Source organism: Phalangium opilio, unplaced genomic scaffold (genome assembly GCF_054372755.1).
Source record: "Phalangium opilio isolate 3A_F unplaced genomic scaffold, DU_Popi_V2 ptg000013l_1, whole genome shotgun sequence".
Lineage (NCBI taxonomy): Eukaryota > Metazoa > Arthropoda > Arachnida > Opiliones > Phalangiidae > Phalangium > Phalangium opilio.
In genome coordinates, this window is record NW_028324148.1 from 3,325,527 (window position 1) to 3,346,589 (window position 21,063).

General features: G+C 37.8%; 2 protein-coding genes across 2 annotated transcripts; one reads left to right on the forward strand and one right to left on the reverse strand.

Annotated features, from left to right (window-relative positions):
- Positions 1 to 5,984: 5,984 nt before the first annotated feature.
- On the forward strand, positions 5,985 to 6,972 carry LOC149707817 (uncharacterized). Its single transcript, XM_089862323.1, has 2 exons — positions 5,985 to 6,024; positions 6,118 to 6,972. Exons 1-2 carry the CDS (start codon positions 6,008 to 6,010, stop codon positions 6,419 to 6,421), a joined length of 321 nt encoding a protein of 106 aa, XP_089718449.1. The 5' UTR covers positions 5,985 to 6,007; the 3' UTR covers positions 6,422 to 6,972.
- A 2,375-nt stretch (positions 6,973 to 9,347) lies between these two features.
- Positions 9,348 to 13,627, reverse strand: LOC149707818 (uncharacterized). Its single transcript, XM_089864109.1, has 4 exons — positions 12,557 to 13,627; positions 10,676 to 12,372; positions 10,317 to 10,606; positions 9,348 to 10,220 (listed from the first exon to the last, which is right to left on the reverse strand). The coding sequence occupies exons 1-4, from the start codon at positions 13,625 to 13,627 to the stop codon at positions 9,757 to 9,759; spliced, it is 3,522 nt and encodes a 1,173-aa protein (XP_089720235.1). The 3' UTR covers positions 9,348 to 9,756.
- Between the last annotated feature and the right edge of the window lie 7,436 nt (positions 13,628 to 21,063).

A 21,063-nucleotide genomic window follows, 5' to 3' on the forward strand; every position in this document is an offset into this window, starting at 1 on the left:
CTCCTAAAGCAAACACACATCACTCTCTCTCGCGCCTCGGTATCGCACAGTTCACGCTGAGCTATAATCCAATGTAACTCAATTAAATTGATAACCATTAAAGCATTAATCTGTTATACCAGTCGTTTATATCATTATATCATTAAGATTAGATAGTTGAAACAGGGAGGAAGTAAGGAGAGTCGACTCCGGTAGTATCCGTAAACATCCGGTAGAGGCATGATTTGCAGAAGCTAGTGCTTCTAGCGGCCTCTAGTTCTCCTACGGAACATAATTAGATGCACGGGGGGCAAGGGACTAGTTTCCCCAATGTTAATATCCCCCAGTTTTTCCGTACGAAAAAAAGGGGGCGCCACGGTCACGTTTCGAAAATCGGGTACTATAGCCAAAGCTAGAGTCGGCTATCCTTGTTTCATCCATGGTTGAAACCCTAACACAGGGTATAGTCAAGGTGAAATCCCTAGCTCGCTCGAGAGTATGGTGGTCAAACATCAATGAGGGGATCGAAGCAGTAGTAAAGCAATGTCCCCTCTGTCAGGAAAAGGATGCCAGCAGCCGAATTTTAACCATGGCCTGAAACCAACCGTGGCATAGAGTTCATGCCGATTTCGCTGGACTTATCGAAGGAAAATACCTTTTGATACTGGTTGACTCCCACAGCAAATGGATGGAAGTCGACGCTACACGCTCAACTTCATCCGAAGCAGTTATCAACTCTCTTCGAAATCATATCGCAAGATAAGGCATCATTTTGACGCTCATAACCGATAATGGGACAGGGTTTACCAGTCAGGAGTTTCAAAGATTTGTCAAGAATAAAGGAATTAGGCATGTAACAACAGAACCTTATCATTCGCGGTCAAACGGCAAAGCCGAGAGGAGCGTAGGACCCATAAAGGGGATCGACTAATCTGCTGAATGTCTGAACGTCTGAACTGCTGAAAATAGTAGAATTCCTACTATAAAATTCTCCCATCCTACCAAACCATAAACTGTCTGAATGTTTTTGACTATTTTGCTGAAATGCCGAATTCTGAACAGTGAACAGTGAAATTAAAGTAAGAGATCGTCTGAACCTTTTTGACTATTTTGCTGAAATGCAGAATTCTGAACCATGAACTTTGAAATTAATGTAAGATAGAGACCGTCTGAACTTTTTTGACTATTTTGCTGAAATGCTGAATTCTGAACCGTGAATTTTGAAAATGAAGTAGAATGGAGACCGTCTGAACTTTTTTGACTATTTTGCTGAAATGCCGAATTCTGAACCGTTAATTTTGAAAATAAAGTAGAATGGAGACCGTCTGAACTTTTTTGACTATTTTGCTGAAATGCCGAATTCTGAACCGTGAATTTTGAAATTAATGTAAGATAGAGACCGTCTGAACTGTTTTGACTATTTTGCTGAAATGCCGAATTCTGAACCGTGAATTTTGAAAATGGAGGAGAAAGGTTATTTTATTTCGGAAGTAGATAATTCTAAACAGTATTTTTTTCGAAAAGGCATATTATAATTAGAGAAAGGTTATTTTATTTCGGAAGTAGATAATTCTAAACAGAAATGTTTTGGAAAAGGCATTATAATTTGAGAAAGGTTATTTTATTTCGGAAGTAGATAATTCTAAACAGTAATATTTTGGAAAAGGCATATTATAATTCGAGAAAGGTTATTTTATTTCGGAAGTAGATAACTCTAAACAGTAATATTTTGGAAAAGGCATATTATAATTCGAGAAAGGTTATTTTATTTCGGAAGTAGATAATTGTAAACAGTAATGTTTTGGGAAAGGCATAATATAATTCAAGAAAGGTTATTTTATTTTGGAAGTAGATAATTGTAAACAGTATTTGTTTGGAAAAACAATATTATTATTTGGGAAGTCAATGAAGATAAACAACAATATTTTAGAAAAGGCGTATTATTGTTACACTATTTTCATTTTCATTTTCAAATTCACGGTTCAGAATTCGGCATTTCAGCAAAATAGTCAAAACAGTTCAGACTGTCTCCATTCTACTTCATTTTTAAAATTCACGGTTCAGAATTCAGCATTTCAGCAAAATAGTCAAAAACGTTCAGACGGTCTCCATTCTACTTCATTTTCAAAATTCACGGTTCAGAATTCAGTATTTCAGCAAAATAGTCAAAAAAGTACAGACGATCTCTATCTTACATTAATTTCTGTTCAGAATTCGGCATTTCAGCAAGATAGTCAAAAAAGTTCAGACGGTCTCTATCTTACATTAATTTCAAAATTCACGGTTTAGAATTCAGCATTTCAGCAAAATAATCAAAAAAGTTCAGACGGTCTCTATCTTACATTAATTTCAAAGTTCACGGTTCAGAATTCAACATTTCAGCAAAATAGTCAAAAAGGTTCAGACGATCTCTTACTTTAATTTCAATGTTCACTGTTCAGAATTCGGCATTTCAGCAAAATAGTCAAAAAGGTTCAGACAGTTTACGGTTTGGTAGGATGGGAGAATTTTATAGTAGGAATTCTACTATTTTCAGCAGTTCAGACGTTCAGACATTCAGCAGATTAGTCTATCCCTTAATACAGTTCAAATAACCAACTTACACCATCATAAACGACTATCGTTTTTCACTTCTCAGTTGTAGTGCTCTTTTGGGAACTGCCGTAATGCTTAAACTGCGTTTTCGGGAAACCGCTGTTTGAGGAACCATGGTTATCAGGACCGCTATAGACCCAACCAACAAATCTTTGAACTTTTATAACGGCCCAGGTCTTGTTCTCGGGTTTTGAGGTGAGAAAGGGATAACCTGATTCGCTCTATTTTGCCATGCGCAGAACCCGTTTTACCCCAAAAGTCAGACTCTGTCGAGATAATTCTAATCTGAAAAAAGTAAATTTATTTCCGTCCCTCAACAACAGATGGTGCTACAGGCATCCTTGTTAGTCACGTAATCCTATCCCTTAGATGGGGACGAGATCCGGTCAACTTGTTTATTTGTTAGTTGGGTCTATTATGGGTTCTGCTCATACGGGAAGAGCTTGCATGAGAGTTTCCCCAATGTGTTATGTATATATAGTGATCTAATTTACTATCAAATTACTGAGCATGCGTGAATTTTGTACCGTGATCAGTGAGTTGGCAATTGGCAAAGAAATTTGCTTTAAATCTATCTGCCAATTCGTTCCACGCTTACAGTCACGTGACATTAACAAATCACTTCTCCAGAAACTGGTAACACCACAACTTCAAAATATAGTTCTTGACACGCTCCTACATAACATGCCTTTATTTGATGTAGAAATATTTTGGTTTCGCAATTGTCTGAATTCTTAAAATGTTTTTGAATTATATTCCATTAAGAGAAATCAAGGATAGATTTAATTAGGAATGGAGAATGGTTGGTATTTACTTCAGTCTTACTCATAGCCTAGAATAGAGCCCCTTCCTCCAACACGTAAGGAAAATTTTAAATATCTTATTGGCTCACTTAAACTACGTTTGGATGACGTTGCTGACGGGGACGGCGAAAAATACGAAATTCCTTTTTACCTCTGTCGCTATGACCCGCCCGCCTCTTCTTTCATACCCAGCCCCCTCCGTCCCGTGGAAGGGGGTCCGTGAGTTTGACGCGCTCCCTGTTTACTCTGTCGTCCATTCCTACTTTTAACATCATATCTATCCCTGGAGAAATTAAATTGTAGTATTGAGTTTTTGAGCCCAAAAATCTATAAAATATTCGCAAAATTTAGCGTCGATTCCAATCGAGATTTACTTTTCAGAATGTTACATTTGGTATTTTAAAAACCTCTCTTAACTTAATATAGATGGAAATACGTAAGTGCAAGGGACATAGCGAGTGCCTCTCAGCGATTGAACATAACTCTTGGTAGTAGAAGAGGGCTCAATAAGCTAGCAGCAATTGAAATAGAGGTACGTATAATTACAATTTAGTATTAATGTCTTGAATTGAGAATTTCTCCAAATTCTTTCCAAATACTGTAACAGTATGACAGATTCCATGCCCAAAAAGATATCTATTTTAAAGGAAGTTTTGAACAAGTGCAATTAACCGGGAACTTCTTGTAAACTGAAAGAAAATGGTTATGAATGTTCAGCACCTTCAAAATACCTAGAAACAACAGAAAAATTTTCTCTTAAAGTCTTTTTTTGGAAAAGAAAAAAATAATAAAATAATAATAATAATATATATTTTAAAGTATAAAATATCTCTTCAAACAACACGATCTCAATTTAACTTAAACCTAACCTAACCCTAAGTTCAAAGATGACATGGGCTAAATGGCTTAATTAAGCAAAAATAGTTTTTTCCACAAAGTAATTTCATTGTTTCTGAATAATTTGAGGATGCTGAACACGAATATCGAATTTATTTTCAATTTAAAATAGCGCATTTAGTAGATAGAAAGTATTGCTTTTGAGCCACTGGCGTCAGTCAGTGCCAGATGGCACATGATCTGGCACCAGTAAATATGGCGTCAATGGACGCCCACGGAATTTTTCTTCTTATGGCGCCAGTGAATCAAATATTTTTTCTCACAATCCTGCTATGACGTCAGTGAATCAATCATGGCGTCAATGTTAGGGGCAATGTCCCTCTTTCAGTGGAGGAGAAGGAGCGGTTGAAGAAACCTTCCGCGTTTAAAGTAGAAGGCCTCATCGCAGGAGACAATTCCGTTCCCTTATCATATCAGCACAAAATGTTGAATTCTGTTAACACTAAATTTGAACTTATATGCGTATTTTTCTTAAATGAATCTAAAATATTACACTTGTGTATTATTTATCATATAGTTAAGAGGAAGAAATTGAAGTAATGTTGTTTTACATATAAAGTGCATGTTTGAACCTATAAAAGAACCATACCTAAAACTGTAACTGAAACTAAAACGGGCGCCAAGTAAGATAATAGATCATTTAAATATGGGAGACCAAAATATCTAGGTATATTGGCTCGAATTTCTTGAATATGACGCTGGAACCGTTATCTTAAATAGTATCCCTACACCCGCCTCAAATAGCGTATCATTAACGTAAGCCAAAACAGAGGCGTTGAATACACTGTGTTCAGGGTTGTTCCTTCGACTTTTGGAAAGGTGCTTTCCCCAATAGTAAAATGTGCTGATCCAATGGAAGCTTTTTTCAAAATGTGCCTTTCCCCCCCTGGGGGTAGGAAAATTTCCGCCCCCCCCCCAACGAAAGGCTTTTGGCGCCACCTAGTGGCGGAATTTTCGTCCCATAGACGCTAATGTTAAAAATGAAATTTGAAAATGTGTTTTAAACAGGCCAAATGTACTTTCGGTGCTGAAGATCTTAAAATGTGCCGAAAAGGCACAATTGTGCCACTTAGAACAACACTGACTGTGTTTGTCCTAAAATATATAATTTGAATACACTGTGTTTGTCCTAAAATATATAATTTGAATACACTGTGTTTGTCCTAAAATATATAATAGGAATACACTATGTTAGGCTTAATATTTTTAACGAAGTTGGCGGGAAATATGAACGGAAAAAAGAGTGTACGGTTTTCAGATACGACGGTGTACGTGATTCCTCAAGAGGACAGGGTGAACCATGAATTTCGTAACCTGCAATGGTTTAGAATGCAATTAAAGTGTAAATACGAAAACATATTATCCCCGATATTGGAGTTGAAAATTGAACTTTTCGCTAACCCTTGTCTTACACGTGACTCGGGACTTTCTACGTGACGTTGACTTTCGACAACGTGGCGGGAGGGGGGAAATTATATATGTTAGGCTTAAAGATTAAGCGTCATATCGTCTTTCGTCAACGTGTTTGAGGGTGCCATGGTAAATACCCGGGTTCAGGGCGTCATGGTAAATTTCCGTTACGTCGTTGATTGAGAAAATACACCCATCCTATCTTGGGCGATCGTCTCGCGATAAGACCCTATAAAAGACGCGGTAGTTTAAAAGATAAGTCATTTTACGACTCTTCAAGCTTTTCACCCCAGCTAACGATATCCACGTGTCATCACTTAGAAATGGACTTTGTTAAATTGTAAGTATACTCCTAACAATATAGTTAACCCTTGCATGTACATTGGTATCCAGACTTATAATTAGAGTATTCAGCTAATTTTTACTCCATCAGGGACGAATCAAAAGCGTTCTCCGAAACTGACAATACGCCGGACACGCCTTCCTGTCCTATCTGCTGTACTGAGGGTGGTAGAATGAATTCACCCATTACCTTAGAAGCCGCCGTTAGACGAAACAACTTAAGACGAATTGAAAATTTTGGTGCTATCGGATGGGATAAAGATTACGGAAAATCCGAAAGGACTACAGATCCCGAAACGGGGTATTTACTAATAAACCCCTCACCGAATGAAGTCTATAATGTAGACGATGGTGAAGGTTATATATATGGCAATACGTTAACGGCCCTAATATAAATTTTGGTTTGAAACACTTAGCGATGTACAGATTACTAACTTCTACAGTACAATTACCCGCAGGGTCATTAATTGACATGTTTGCTAGACAGTTTCCATGTATCATAAATAAGAAGACCCATCAATTCAAATTGAAAGAATTTGCGGGAGATACTATCCTCGTATTTCCGGTACACCTCACACCGCACAAAATGTACGGAATACCAAACCCAAATATTTGCCAGTTAGGCAGTTGCCATCCTCGCAATGAGGAGGAATGTAAATTTCGTACCTTTTATTACGGTGGATACGAATTTCATTGTCCATACCAGTACTTAAGAGTTTTGAACTTAGCTCTTCATATGTGTATGTTTATGGTATATAAAACTAACAAAACCGTAAGGAAAAATTATAGTGATGAAAACGACCTAGCTACGCATTATATATTCAAGGCCCTGCAGATTTGCAGGTTAGCCGAGTGTCTGTGTGATAAAACTCACAGTTTAATGTTTTACGAAGTGCATTATCACATGAGATCCAATGACGCGAATAATTATTTCGCGAATAAGTATTTCGCAGACTTTCTTTAATTAATAAACCGTTTGTAAGTTGTACACTTTGTAGGCAAAGGATAGTGTTAAATACTAAACAATATTTGTAGAATCTCGAATAAAAAGAAAATGTTTGAATGATGCAAGGTTCTAATTATTTTACGTAGGTTTAATATAATTAATATTTTAAACCCATTTTTAAACTTTATCTTTTGGGTATTTATTTAATTTTCAGCATTAATTCACATATGAAACGATATACATATCAATAATAAGCACATCCGACATTAATACTTTTTCATTTACCTGAACATAAGCATATTTCAAATTTTAGGGGTTATTTATATTCAAATTTAATACTATTTAACTAAGTATATAGGCATATTCCAAATTTTAGGAGTTATTTCAACTTAATATCCGAATTTAATACTATTTAACTAAGTATATAGGCATATTCCAAATTTTAGGAGTTATTTCAACTTAATATCCGAATTTAATACTTCTAAATATAAACTTTAGAAATTATTTCAACTTAAACCAATTTCTCTTTATTGATAGGCCTATTTCACATTTTCATGGATAGGTAATGTAAATAACGAGGTCGGTGATCGGGAATAGAGATACTCGGATGGTAAATAAACGGCCTATGTCAATAATTAGAAATCATGATAAGCGCTTGTATGAAAGCGGTTAGTGTCAACATGGGATGATAGTTGGGTTGCAATGTTTGTTTATGCTAGGAAACTTGTAAGTAAACAATCTAGATTGAAACTTGACGTGAATTTCGAAACATGGCACGGTTTTCGAAACATGGCGTGGCTCTCATCGTGACGTCAATGGGAAAACCCATTTGATAGTTCAGGCAGAGATTAAATGGACGACACCACAATGTTTGCTTATGCTAGGAAACTTGTAAATAAACAAACTAGATTGAAACTTGGCGTGAATTTCGAAACATGGCACGGTTTTCGAAACATGGCGTGAATTTCGAAACATGGCATGGTTTTCGAAACATGGCGCGTCTCTCGTCGTGACGTCAACGGAAAAACCCATATGATAGTTCGCACAAAGATTAAAGAGTATAAAAGCCTGGCACGTGTCTTTATAACTAGTTAAAATGTTTATTTGTGATATTTGTAATACGAAGTTCTCCAGGAATCGTGACGTCAATAGGCATAAACAGGTAAAACACGCGAAAGTTGGTTTCCCATGTTCGGTTTGCAACAAAGTTTTCTCCAGACGTGACATGTTAAAGGCCTTTGCGAGGGTAATTTAAAATCTCGGGTACAAAACAAAACCAAACCTAACCAATTCTAAGCCTATCGCACTGCGAACAATCTATTTAAATTGGGATAAAGATAATCAACTAATATATTTTTTAGTAATTTAAGTGGGTGTTTCCGAAACGAAACATATGAGTAATAAAAACTTTGTAAGAACCTTTTGTCAATATAAGTTATAAGCTGGATATTTAGGCGGGGATCTCTCTTAAAAGTGTCGTTAAATGACTAAAAAGTGGTTGAAAGTGTCGTTAAATGACTAAAATGCCGTTAAGTTACCATAAAATGATATAAAATTATGTTGTGCCAAAACTTTGACGGGTAATTTGAAACCGTAAATGCTTAAAAAGAGGTTAAAATGTCGTTAAATGACAAAAAGGTGGTTACAGTGTTGTTCAACGACTAAATCGTGCATGAAAGTGTTGTTAAATGAATAAAAAATCGTTGAAGGGGTTGAGAAAAGATGGTTAAACGTGTTGATAAATGACTAAAATGTGGTTGAAAGTGACGTTAAATGAATACAATATAATAGAAAATGATGTTAAATGACTGAAAAGCGGTTGGAAATGTTGTTAATGGCAAAACACCAAAAATAGGTTTAGCTTTCGTTAAAAGTCTAATAAAAGCCCCGCTATTCAACTTAAATGTGTTTGATATTGTTATTATATTACTGAAATAAATCTGATAGTGAAGTTGAATGTCTAAAAAGTGGCCGAAAGTGTTGTTAATTTACAAAAAAAATGAGTTTGAAAACGCTGTGAAACGAAAACATTCAATTGAAAGTTCAAGGAAATTCCAGTAAGACATGTGGCGGATTTTGCGTATATTTTTCTTTGTATAGATGCAGGGGTATTAAAATGTATGATATTTGCTTAAAATTTGTAAAAGATAAGAGTTTGAACGATAAAATGATATCGGAATTTATGTATAAGAGATTTTTAATTGAGTTTTTTTTTATTGAATTGTATGTTTTTCTTTAAATCGCGCGCGAACTTATCCCTACACACGCGAACGCGGGAAATTTAAACACGCGCACGCGGCAGGTCCCACGCGCTACCCCTCATTTAACCTGAAAAAAAATGTTTGCCTAAGTTGTATGAAATAAGAGGGAGGAAATTTGTATTTAAAAAATTTTTATTTTGAATGAGAAACCGTAGTGTCACGGAGTAAAACTCATTCGAGAAAAAACAACTTAAAACTATACAATTAAACATTGAAAATATATATACATTAAATTAAACTTATAAACTATACATAGAACTATGAAATTTTAAAGGAAAAGGGTTGGGCGTGGACCGATTCGGCCACTTCGCACCAAAAGGGTATGGGAGGGGAAATTGGGCGTGGACCGATTCGGCCACTTCGCACCAAAAGGGTATGGGAGGGGAAATTGGGCGTGGACCGATTCGGCCACTTCGCACCAAAAGGGTATGGGAGGGGAAATTGGACGTGGACCGATTCGGCCACTTCGCCCCAGGAGGGTATGGGAGGGGATAGGGTTACAGAAAGTTATACATTTGAAATTTTATTCCTTAATTTTAAAATGACCATGCGCGTATGTAGACACTCCATCGATGATGAATCTCTTATCATCGCAAGGGTTAAGAGCGAGTTTCTTCTGAGTGATGGAAAATAGTTCGTGTTTAACACTGACTATCCTCTTCATCTCCTCAGTGGTGAGTTTACGTTGAAGCAGGCATTCCTTGTATTGGGCGTGACGTATCTTCTTTTTGACAACGCGACGACAGATTCCCTTCGCCGTCTTCTTTTCACCTTTTGCCGACAAGATGCTGTACATTTTCGGCCGCAAGCCGCAGAACTCTTGAATCTGGACGCTGTTGAGTTCGTCCTTGAACTTTCTGAGGGCCTTCTTGTTTTCCTCGCTGAAGAGAGGATGTTCCTTGGGGTAGGCGGAAAAGCCAAACATCTCCTTCATCTGGGCAAAGTCCCGGGGCAAATCGTCGGTGAAAATCTGATAGGTCAGGCTGTCTGCAATTATACGTAAAAACATTTAATTAGTTTTTTAAAATTGAAAGTAGAAAAAAAGGATTTAAATCTAGTAAACGTTTTTAAAAAAAATCATACCTGTGTCGGTAAAAAGAAGTTTGAGGTCGTCGCCATATTTTGCCTTCATAGTGTTGTAATGGAAGTCGTACATGACCAACTTTGAGAGGTCCAAGATGGCGAAACCGGTGTAAATGGGTCGGTCCAACTTGAGGGATTGCTTCAGACGATGGATCCCAACCAGCTCGTTCTTAAAGATGGTGAACCTCTGGAATGTCGGCGAACTGGCCTTCTTGATTGCCATCTCCTGGGTCTGGACAAGATCAAAGTTGATCCTGTTGGGGAGGTTTTCCATCGTCTTCCCGAAAACACTGTTAATAGATAAAAATTTTGATTAATTTACGTGTGAAATAATAACTTAGTGTAGCGTAGATGCGTACCTATTGTTGGCCAACTTGAAAAAATCCTTCTCAAAGTCGTTCACTGCCTGCTTCCTCTTCTCCGTGTTGAACTCGATAAATGGTTTTAACCACGCACCCTGCTCGAATGTGAGTATTCGATGGATTTTCCCCAATTTCATCCCCTTAGCGATGTAAAACTTGAGGTTCCGGTAGTGGAGAACATATTTCTCTCTATTGTAGAGCGTGGGAACTAACTTTGGGAGGCTATCCTGTACGTTAATTTTCAGTTTGTTCAACTGTTCAATCGAATACGGTGAAAGCTCATCCGCGTTAATAACTCTACGTTCGGGTGCTAAGGGTAGACAGTTATGTTCTTCGTGCAAACTTTCCGGGTACTCAAGATCAACCTCCAGGATAAAACCCTGGGGATCATCGTCTGGGTGATTCAAGATAATTTCACGAGTGAAATCTTGACATGGTTGAATCCATCGAAATCCTCTCATCGGCAGGTGGTGACACATGACGGTGCCGTAAAGGTTATTACAGTCTAGGTAGGTAATGTAAGAGCTACGTTCTGCTGGGTTGAATGTTTCGGGGAGATCCTTATTATTGGCTATGGCTAGTCTATGCGTAATTAAAGAAACACCCCCTCTTATACCCTTCTCAATAAAGAGATGCATATCAGGATCCTGGAGTAGTTCCAATTTCACTTGGGTCATGTGAAGTGCGCTTTGCCAAGCGAAACCAGGACCTGTATATGCATGCGCGCAATCTAACTTGTAATATTCTAGACACATAGCCCTGAAACTTTCAAAAACATCCGCTAGGAGCAGAACGTCGGTCTTAACGTATAAATCATGGTACTCACCGAGGTTAGTGAGTTGGAATTTTTCCCAAACCTTTTGAGCTTGAGAATAATCTTCCTCACTAACCTCTTCGTCAGTTAAGGAATTGAAGAAGGCATCCTTGGGTGGCAGCTCGGTCTCGTCGAATTTAGTCTCGCAGTCGAAGTAGTCATAGGGGTAAACCTGCTTCCTCAGCAGATGCGGTACTTCGTCAGCGCTGAAGGCAGAGTTTAAACACTTGAACTTATCGGCTCCTCCTCGAGCCAAATTCGATACGAGTGTCTCAAGCGATGCCTGCATGAACCTAATTGAGTCTAAGAATCGTAAATTACCCTGAGAAAACGAAATGTACGTTTCGGAATTCGTGGGGATACACGTAATCTTGTGATCTTTGACCAATCCAATTTTGTCCATAATAAGATGAGCATCGTAACGAGATAAGTTATGCATGAAGACCGGAACGAAATTCCGGGTCCTCAGTTTCAGGTTACACGAATTATGAGCAGCTCCCCTGTAGGCTCCGTTAGTGTGGTCGTGGTCACGAACTTTACAGTCATTTACAGTGAAAGGCTTGTTACATAAGTAACAGGATTGGGCCGAGGCGAATTGCGCCTTTTCTAAGTTTGATAGATTCATGGGGGCGTTATCTTTAATCTTACGCTGAATAATCGCGTCTTCACGCAAAAGGTTTTCTAAAAACTTTTCCGTGGCATCTATCCCTCGATAAGTAACTGGTTTGGAGACTGTACCGTCGTGACTAACAATGACATAACTAAACCCACAGGAGATATGCTGCGAAGTTTTCGTGGTTGAAGAGAGGTCGTCATCGGGATCGCATCGGTGAACTTTACGGAGAATAGACTCGAAATCGGCATAGATGACGTATTTAACCTGTGAAAAAATAGAAATAAAACTATATAAGATAAAATGTAAACAAAACATTCTCTCTCTCTCCCATGCATCTTATCGTCTGCTTTATTTATCTTGCTATAGGCGCCGTCTAACGTTAGCCTCAGTAAACTATTTTGGCGCGCTATTCAAAATACCCTGATAAATAACAAAAGTTTTAGTTTACCTTCTGTTGCCATGCGACGTTTGTGAATTCCAGAATAGGTTCCTTTACCGGCATCTCGATCTTCTGGGGTCCGTGAATACTACACTCCTTGATGTGTTCGCTGTAGTTTTCCTCCGAGTTTACACCGGAGAATCGATGCAGGCAATAACGACAGTAATAGTTCGTGTTTGTGCATGCGGTGAATGACTTTGCTAGAAGTCGACTCATGCTTCGGATTAGGCAGAAATGCTTCTTCTCACCCTCGGTTAATAGCAATAAATCTACTTGGCGTGGTTCCTCAACTCTGTTGGAACTCACGTAAAGGGGGAAGACCTCTTTCTCGTATCCGAATACATTAATCGAAAGGTTATTCACCCGTTCGAAATTCTCCAATTTACCGGTATTTACTTCCACGGGGAACGTAATACCGGCCATGTCCAATTCGTTACTATACTCTAGGTACTTTGTTACACGTTGTGGGTTATTATTTTTAGGGTGTAAATGTGCCAAAATTGACCATAAGAAGCACTTATTGTCTGTATTTTGCACATTTAATAGGGCTTTTTTAGCTAGAAGATTTTTAGGGGTTTCAAAGTACGTACCCCCGTGAAGCGGGAGGTACGCTATGATATTAATCTGCAGGAAGATAATTTTATCTAAAACCCACCCGCTACCTTGCGCTTCGTACTCCTCCATTAAACGTTTCAGAGTCCTAATACTAAAGTCTATCTGTCCGGGGATAACGTCGGAGTTCAAAATAGTAAGGTTTTGGGTTCTATGATAAATTAAAATTTCCACTTCCTCGTCAGTGTCGGCTAACTGACGGGTGTAGCGAGCCCTGACAGTTAAATACCACTTAATCCCTCTGTCCCTAGCCAGTTCATTGCGCAAGTAATTTTCAATCGCTACCCTATGTCTACCCACGTACAGCTCTACGTCTGTCTCGGTCGCTACGTGTGTGAAACGTGCACAAAAAATAGCCCTACCGAGTACTTCCAGTTCCTCTAGCTCGTCGTGAAGAGGAACTTCCGGTGACGCAACGATGGGTTCCTCCTCCTGCTCTTGACCACCACCGCCCTCCTGCTGATCCATAAAGCGATGGATGTCGCGGTTCTCCTAGCTGGAAAGGGCTGGGAAGTCATCCTCCTGGTCCATGAACTCGTTCAGGGCACGATTTCCATCGTCGGACAGCTCATCAAGATTTTCGCAAACGGCGGGTGGAGGAGTTCCCAGTAGAGATCCATTGATGACACCTTCTTCTCGGTTCATGAACGCGTCCAGGGCACGATTCTCATCGTCGGACAGTTCATCTAGGGAAGGAATAGGGATGGACGTGGACCGTTTCGGCCGCTTCGTCTCAGGAGTGGATGGGTCGGACGTGGACCGTTTCGGCCTCTGCGTCCCAGGAGGGATAAAGGTAGAGGTTGAGGGGCCCGAGAATGGGATAACAGGAGGAACAAAGGTAGAGGTTGATGGACCCAAGAATGGGACAAAGGTAGAAGTTGATGGACCTGCATTGGTCATGAGGGGACGTGGAACCTTAGGGGTAGAGTGTCGGGTAGCCACGTGTAACGTTAAATTCGCAGGTCTGGTATAAACGGCCGGACATTGCGAGCATGGGTATTTAACATCCCCGTGTTTCTCCCTTTTATGTCTCAAAAGCCCCCTGTTCCCTTGGTAGGAACGCTCACAAATATTACACTTAAACATTCTCAAAGAATGATAAAGACAATCTTAATCTCAGAAAAATCGCAAGTACTTGTAAAAATACGCAAGTACTTGTAAAAATACGCAAGTACTTGTAAAAAAAATCGCAAGTGCTTGTAAAAATCACAAGTAATTTCGGTACTAGCCCGTAAACTTTTTCTTACCCTCTGCAAAATAACTTCCAACAGCAAATGTTACCAAGTATTGAAAAATACTATAAAGTAACTAGGGAGCAGGCTGGATCTCGTCTGAAGTCAGGAACAAAAGTGACTGAGTTTGGACACGTGTCGGGCTTTTATACTCTTGGCGTCGTCCATTTAATCTTTGGGTTTTCCCATTGACGCCAACTCAAAAATTCGCGCCATGTTTCGAAATTCACGCCAAGTTTCAATCTAGTTTGTTTATTTTCAAGTTTCCTGGCATAAACAAACATTGTGGGGTCGTCAGTTTAATCTCTGCCCGAACTATCATACGGGTTTTCCCATTGACGTCACGATGAGGGCCGCGCCATGTTTCGAAATTCACGTCAAGTTTCAGTCTAGTTTGTTTACTTAATAGTTTCCTAGCATAAACAAACATTGCAACCCCAACTATCATCCCATGTTGACACTAACCGCTTTCATACAAGCGCTTATTATGATTTCTAATTATTGACATAGACCGTTTATTTACCATCCGAGTTTTTCTATTCACGTTCATCGACCTCGTTATTTACATTTCTTATCCTTGGAAATGTGAAATAGGCTCGAAAACCGCGCCATGTTTCGAAGTTCACGTCAAGTTTCAGTCTAGTTTGTTTACTTACAAGTTTCCTAGCATAAACAAACATTGCAACCCCAACTATCATCCCATGTCGACACTCAGCGTGAGTTTCATACAAGCGCTTATCATGATATCTAATTATTGACATAGGCCGTTTATTTACCATCCGAGTTTCTCTATTCACGTTCATCGACCTCGTTATTTGCATTACCTATCCATGAAAATAGGTCTATCAATAAAGAGAAATTGATTTAAGTTGAAATAACTCCTAAAATTTGGAATATGCCTATATATTTAGTTATATAGTATTAAATTTGAATATAAATAACTCCTAAAATTTGAAATAGGCTTATATTTAGGTTAATGAAAAAGTATTAAATTTGAAAATTTATTATTTAAATTCAATGTATTACAAGAATTTTTTAGAGTTACATACACTTAGAGATACCATTTGCTATGGGGCGCCAAACTGGACAAAATTCGTACATATTAGTGATATATATCAGTCGAACTCTGATATATATTAGTCGAAAAGTGATATATTTTAGTCGAAAAGTGATGTATATTAGACGAAAAGTGATATATATATATATTGGTCGAAATCTGATATATATTAGTCGAAATCTGATATATATTAGTCGAAATCTGATATATATTAGTCGAAACCTGATATATATTAGTCGAAACCTGATATATATTAGTCGAAACCTGATATATATTAGTCGAAACCTGATATATATTAGTCGAAACCTGATATATATTAGTCGAAACCTGATATATATTAGTCGAAACCTGATATATATTAGTCGAAATCTGATATATATTAGTCGAAATCTGATATATATTAGTCGAAATCTGATATATATTAGTCGAAATCTGATATATATTAGTCGAAATCTGATATATATTAGTCGAAATCTGATATATATTAGTCGAAATCTGATATATATTAGTCGAAATCGATATATATTAGTCGAAATCTGATATATATTAGTCGAAATCTGATACATATTAGTCGAAATCTGTAAAATATTAGTCGAAATCTGATATATATTATTGTTTGGAGGATTAGCAAAAACTAATGCACTTTGTGAAGAAAGCATGAAACATTGCACAGTGATAAATAAGGGTATTTCTAATTAATTCAAGATTAGAGCCCACCTCTAACTCATCTGTGACATTTGTGACAAGCTTTTAAAAGTCCCCTTACGACATATACTGTATATTTGAATTCTGAAATTTATGAAGTTCCCTAAACTTCGTTGCAGAGCGAAAGGCGGACGGTCCAGTCGGGACTCGCTAGCGATAACATACGCAATTTATGCAGTCTTAAAGGATATTATATGTTTTTAAAACAATGGAACTGATTAAAATATAGAGAACGTACACAATTTTGGTTTTAACACTTAAAATAGACAACGTTAAATGCAATTTAAGAAGCGCTATTTGAATATTTTTCTTTTTAATTTATTGTGTTCTTAAAATTATTTTACACACCCTCCAAATTTTCAAAGTGCGGTGCAAGGTAAATTTGCTTTTACACATTTGCATTTACCATGTCAACCTTTTAGGCACCCACATTTAACTATTTCCCGACAAGCTTCTGCCGCTGGTGGCATTGTCAACCATTTTGGTTGCCATTCTACCGTACTATGAAGTTGTGCCAGTTTAGTCCGGCTGCTTTACCAATGTTCATACATAATTACAAATCTCTTTATAGTTGGTAGAAATTCTTTAACGACTATTTTAGAAGGACTTCTGAATTTGGTTTGTAAAGCATGAGTTAGTTCATAGAATGCTTTGCAAGTTGACCATGCGGTTTTCTCTCCTTTTGCGTTAAAATGTGATGGGGAATGAGAGAGAGAGGATGACTGGCACCGCGTAGTTACAACACATGCTTCGAGTGACTTTTGGGGGCGGACATTGGTAAAACAGCCGTATTTATCGGACGCGTCTAACTTCGGAATGACCAAACTTGTACAACCTGATAGTACCATAGAATGGCAACCAATATGGCTGACAATGCCGCCAGCGGCAGAAACTTGTCGCGAAATGGTTAAAAGTGGGTGCCTTAAAGGTTTACATGGCAAATGCAAATGTGTCAAAGCAAATTTACCTTGCACCGCACTTCGAAAATGTGGCGGGTGTGAAAAATAATTTTAAGAACACGATAAATTAAAAAGAAATACTATATTCAAATAGAGCTTCTTAAAAGTGTTAAAACTAAAATTGTGTGCGTTCTCTATATTTAAATAATTCCATTGCTTTAAAAAATATTATATCCTTTAAGACTGCATAAATTGCGTATGTTTTCGCTTTACAGACGGCCCCCATGGAAATGCCCTTAGCGAGTCCCGGCTGGACGTATTTCGCTTTGCAACGAAGTTTAGGGAGCTTCATAAATTTCAGAATTCAAATATATGTGTCGTTAGGGGACTTTTGAAAGCTTGTCACAAATGTCACAGGTGAGCTAGAGGTGGACTCTAATCTTGAATTAATTAGAAATGCCTTTATTTATCACTGTGCAATGTTTCATGCTTTCTTCACAAAGTGCATGATTTTCTGCTAATTCTCCAGACTATGTATATCAGGTTTCGACTAATATATATCAAACTTTATATATCTCGACTAATATATATCAGATTTCGACTAATATATATCAGATTTCGACTAATATATATCAGATTTCGACTAATATATATCAGATTTCGACGAATATATATCGATTTCGACTAATATATATCAGATTTCGACGAATATATATCGATTTCGACTAATATATATCAGATTTCGACTAATATATATCAGATTTCGACTAATATATATCAGATTTCGACTAATATATATCAGATTTCGACTAATATATATCAGATTTCGACTAATATATATCAGATTTCGACTAATATATATCAGATTTCGACTAATATATATCAGATTTCGACTAATATATATCGATTTCGACTAATATATATCAGATTTCAACTAATATATATCAGATTTCGACTAATATATACCAGTAATTTGGACGATTTTTGTCCGGTTTGGCGCCCCATACTTTGCTTACAGAATTGAAAACTTAAGAAAGTGGAATTATTAAAAATATTAACTATCATCTCGATATTTAAATTAGACACGGCATTAGAATAATGTTCATCTACACGTTCGCGCCATTCCGTCATTATACAATCATGCTGTAATTGTGAAGGATGGCCGATAATGCAGCCGTTGCACGAATTCTTTATTCCCTCAGTTAGTTGCTGTATTACTATGTCCTTAATCGCACTCTCCACACGTTTCGCTTCGGTAATGAATGTCGTCACCTGAATGTGTTTTTCCAATAACTTCTCCCATAGGAATGGTCCTATGGCAAATCCATTCCTAGTTGGGTATTGGATTCCGTAGTTCGGTCCTCGTCCCTGGATCACTTGGCGGATATTTAACATCTTCCTTTCCTGGTAAGTTACAAGTTGAATTCGCTTGTCCATCGATCCCTCGAAAAAGCACGTGGTGGGTTGAGCGTCGTCCTTCTCGAAAAATCCGTTTATGGAGTCCTTCATTCCGTAAAGTTGCATATATTCCTCCTCGCTTAATACGATCCCTGTTGAGCCATCGGTCATTCCTAGTCTAATCCTGCAGTCCGGCGTTACACTGACTGATTTAGTTGAGGAAATCTCGAACACGTTGGAGTTATCCCTAAATATTCACATTAAATAGAAATATGGTAATCACATTAAATAGGATGCGGACCAAGATTATAGCACTAAGATTTTATGGGAAATTATACTTACATTTTTCGGATCTGGATCGGTACTTCAAGGAAGGATGTAGAATGTCTTATCTTTAAACCGTCCTCGTCTTTTATACTTTAATGTCACGTGACTTTCTAACCATGTAAACATGGCGCTCTTTTAAGACCAATCATGTTCTTATAGTGAACATGGCGTTTAAACCGCGAGTATGACAAGGGTTATTTACCACGTTGCCGAATATGACGCTTAAGCCTAACATTGACGCCATGATTGATTCACTGACGCCAACACGTCATGTGCGTCACAACAATATTGGGGGAAAAATGTTTGATTCACTGGCGCCATAAGAAGAAAAATGCAGTGGACGCCCATTGACGCCATATTTGCAGGTGCCATCTGGCACTGTCTGACGCCAGTTCGCCAGAAGCAATACTTTCTATCTACTGCATTTATACCGGAAGGTTCGTCCCCTTTTGTGTTAAAACTGGATGAGCAATTTAACATTTAGCACTCAATGATACTTTTGACTCTACCCCTTCAGGAGTCGTGTCTACGAGTGTTTTGGCCTAAAAAAACTTTTCGCTTGAAATAGCTGTTTCATTCCGAAACACGCTTTCATTCCGAAGTTTAATCGTACATATAGCTGCCATGCGTAATTTTTTTTAAGTAAGCACAACTTTTATTTTCAGATCTTGGATACAGAAGTTCTTTTCTTTTTCCCAGGACCAAATACTCCAAAGCTTTTTCACGTATCCCTTCCTGTATATCAAACTGGACAAGTCATACTCAGTACAGTAGCACGTGATGAAGATTCTACAACAAGTGAACCCATGAAAATTCTAATACTGGATTCAGTCATTTTTATTTGTACCATAGTGGCCATTGTGGTGGTATCCGTCACGTATCTTTGCATTACTCGAAGATCTGAGTTGAGAGATGGCCAGATTAACTTCTCAAACTCTTGCCGGACGGTTTCGATATTTTTGCTCCATCTTATTTTAAATTGTTATAAGTACCCTTCAAGTTTTACATGTCGCTGTTAAAAATTTCCATAAGTTTATAATGCGTAGTACAGGTTTGCATTATAGGGGCATATAACATAGGCCTTGTTCATATTGAAACTTCTGCTTCACATTTCTTCTATGAATTTGACCTAGTTTACCGAAAACAGAGGCATTTCCTCTCAACAAAAAGAACTTAGTTGTTAAGTGTTAGTGTCGGTGTAACATAGTTTTAAATGACTGCATTTAATATCGTGACTTTAGCTGATTTATCTGTTTTGGGACGGAGATTACCAACGAGGATTTTGCTTGGATCTTGGACTTTGGCGTCGTTTGTCCTAATATGGTGCTATTACAGTTCCATGAAGATAGAAATGGTAGTTTCGCGTTCAGACTCTGTTAACTCCATTGAAGATTTGCTTAGAAAACCCAAATTGGAACCATATATCTATGCTGGAAAATTTAAGGACAGTAAAGAGGTGTGTTCATTTAAACAAAACCAAACTACGATAAAAATAAATTCCTCATTAGTTTCATTCATTTATTTTTTCACTCATCAGATTCTACGTACACTAAGCTTCGAGAGAGAATGACTTTAAATGGACACTATTTTTTGGGCCCTGACGCCCAGCTTCTAGGGAAATTTGTTAAAGGAACGGCTTTGTTATTTTGCAAAGACCAGGTCGTTGATTCCATGGTTGAGAAGTTAGCTTGGATATTGGCTAGACGAAAAAGGTTATTACACGTTGGAGAAAGCCTTTATGAAATTGTTAATGGGCACATGCTCTTCAGCAAGAAACTGCCTGCAAATATCATGGAAAATATCAATTACATGTAAGCTCAAACAGTTTGTTATTATTCATCAGTTCATTTAATTTTTAATTGGAAAGTTATAGAACTAGGTCTAGTAGACCGTTAGCTTGACAAAAGTAAATCGCGTCTGACCATTATTTTTAATGACCATTTACTTGTTGACAGCATTGGACGGATAGTGGAAACGAGTCAATTTGAACCCAGAATGAGGAAGGCATTCTTTGATCACCAAAAAGTTCTTGACACGGAAAAAGAAGAATTACAAGACGCGAAAGGATTGAGCCTGAGATTTCTATCGCCGATTTTCATCGTGTACCTTTATGGAATCGTACTGTCAGTTGTTGCAATTCTTGCCGAACGCATTTCGAAATGTTTAGATCGTTATTAAGGCAAAATACACGAAAACAACGGAGTTATTTCTCGAGATTCTTTGTTGCATGTTTGAAATATCGAGTTTTGGCTTTGCAAAAAATTTGAATCGTTCGTAACAATATGA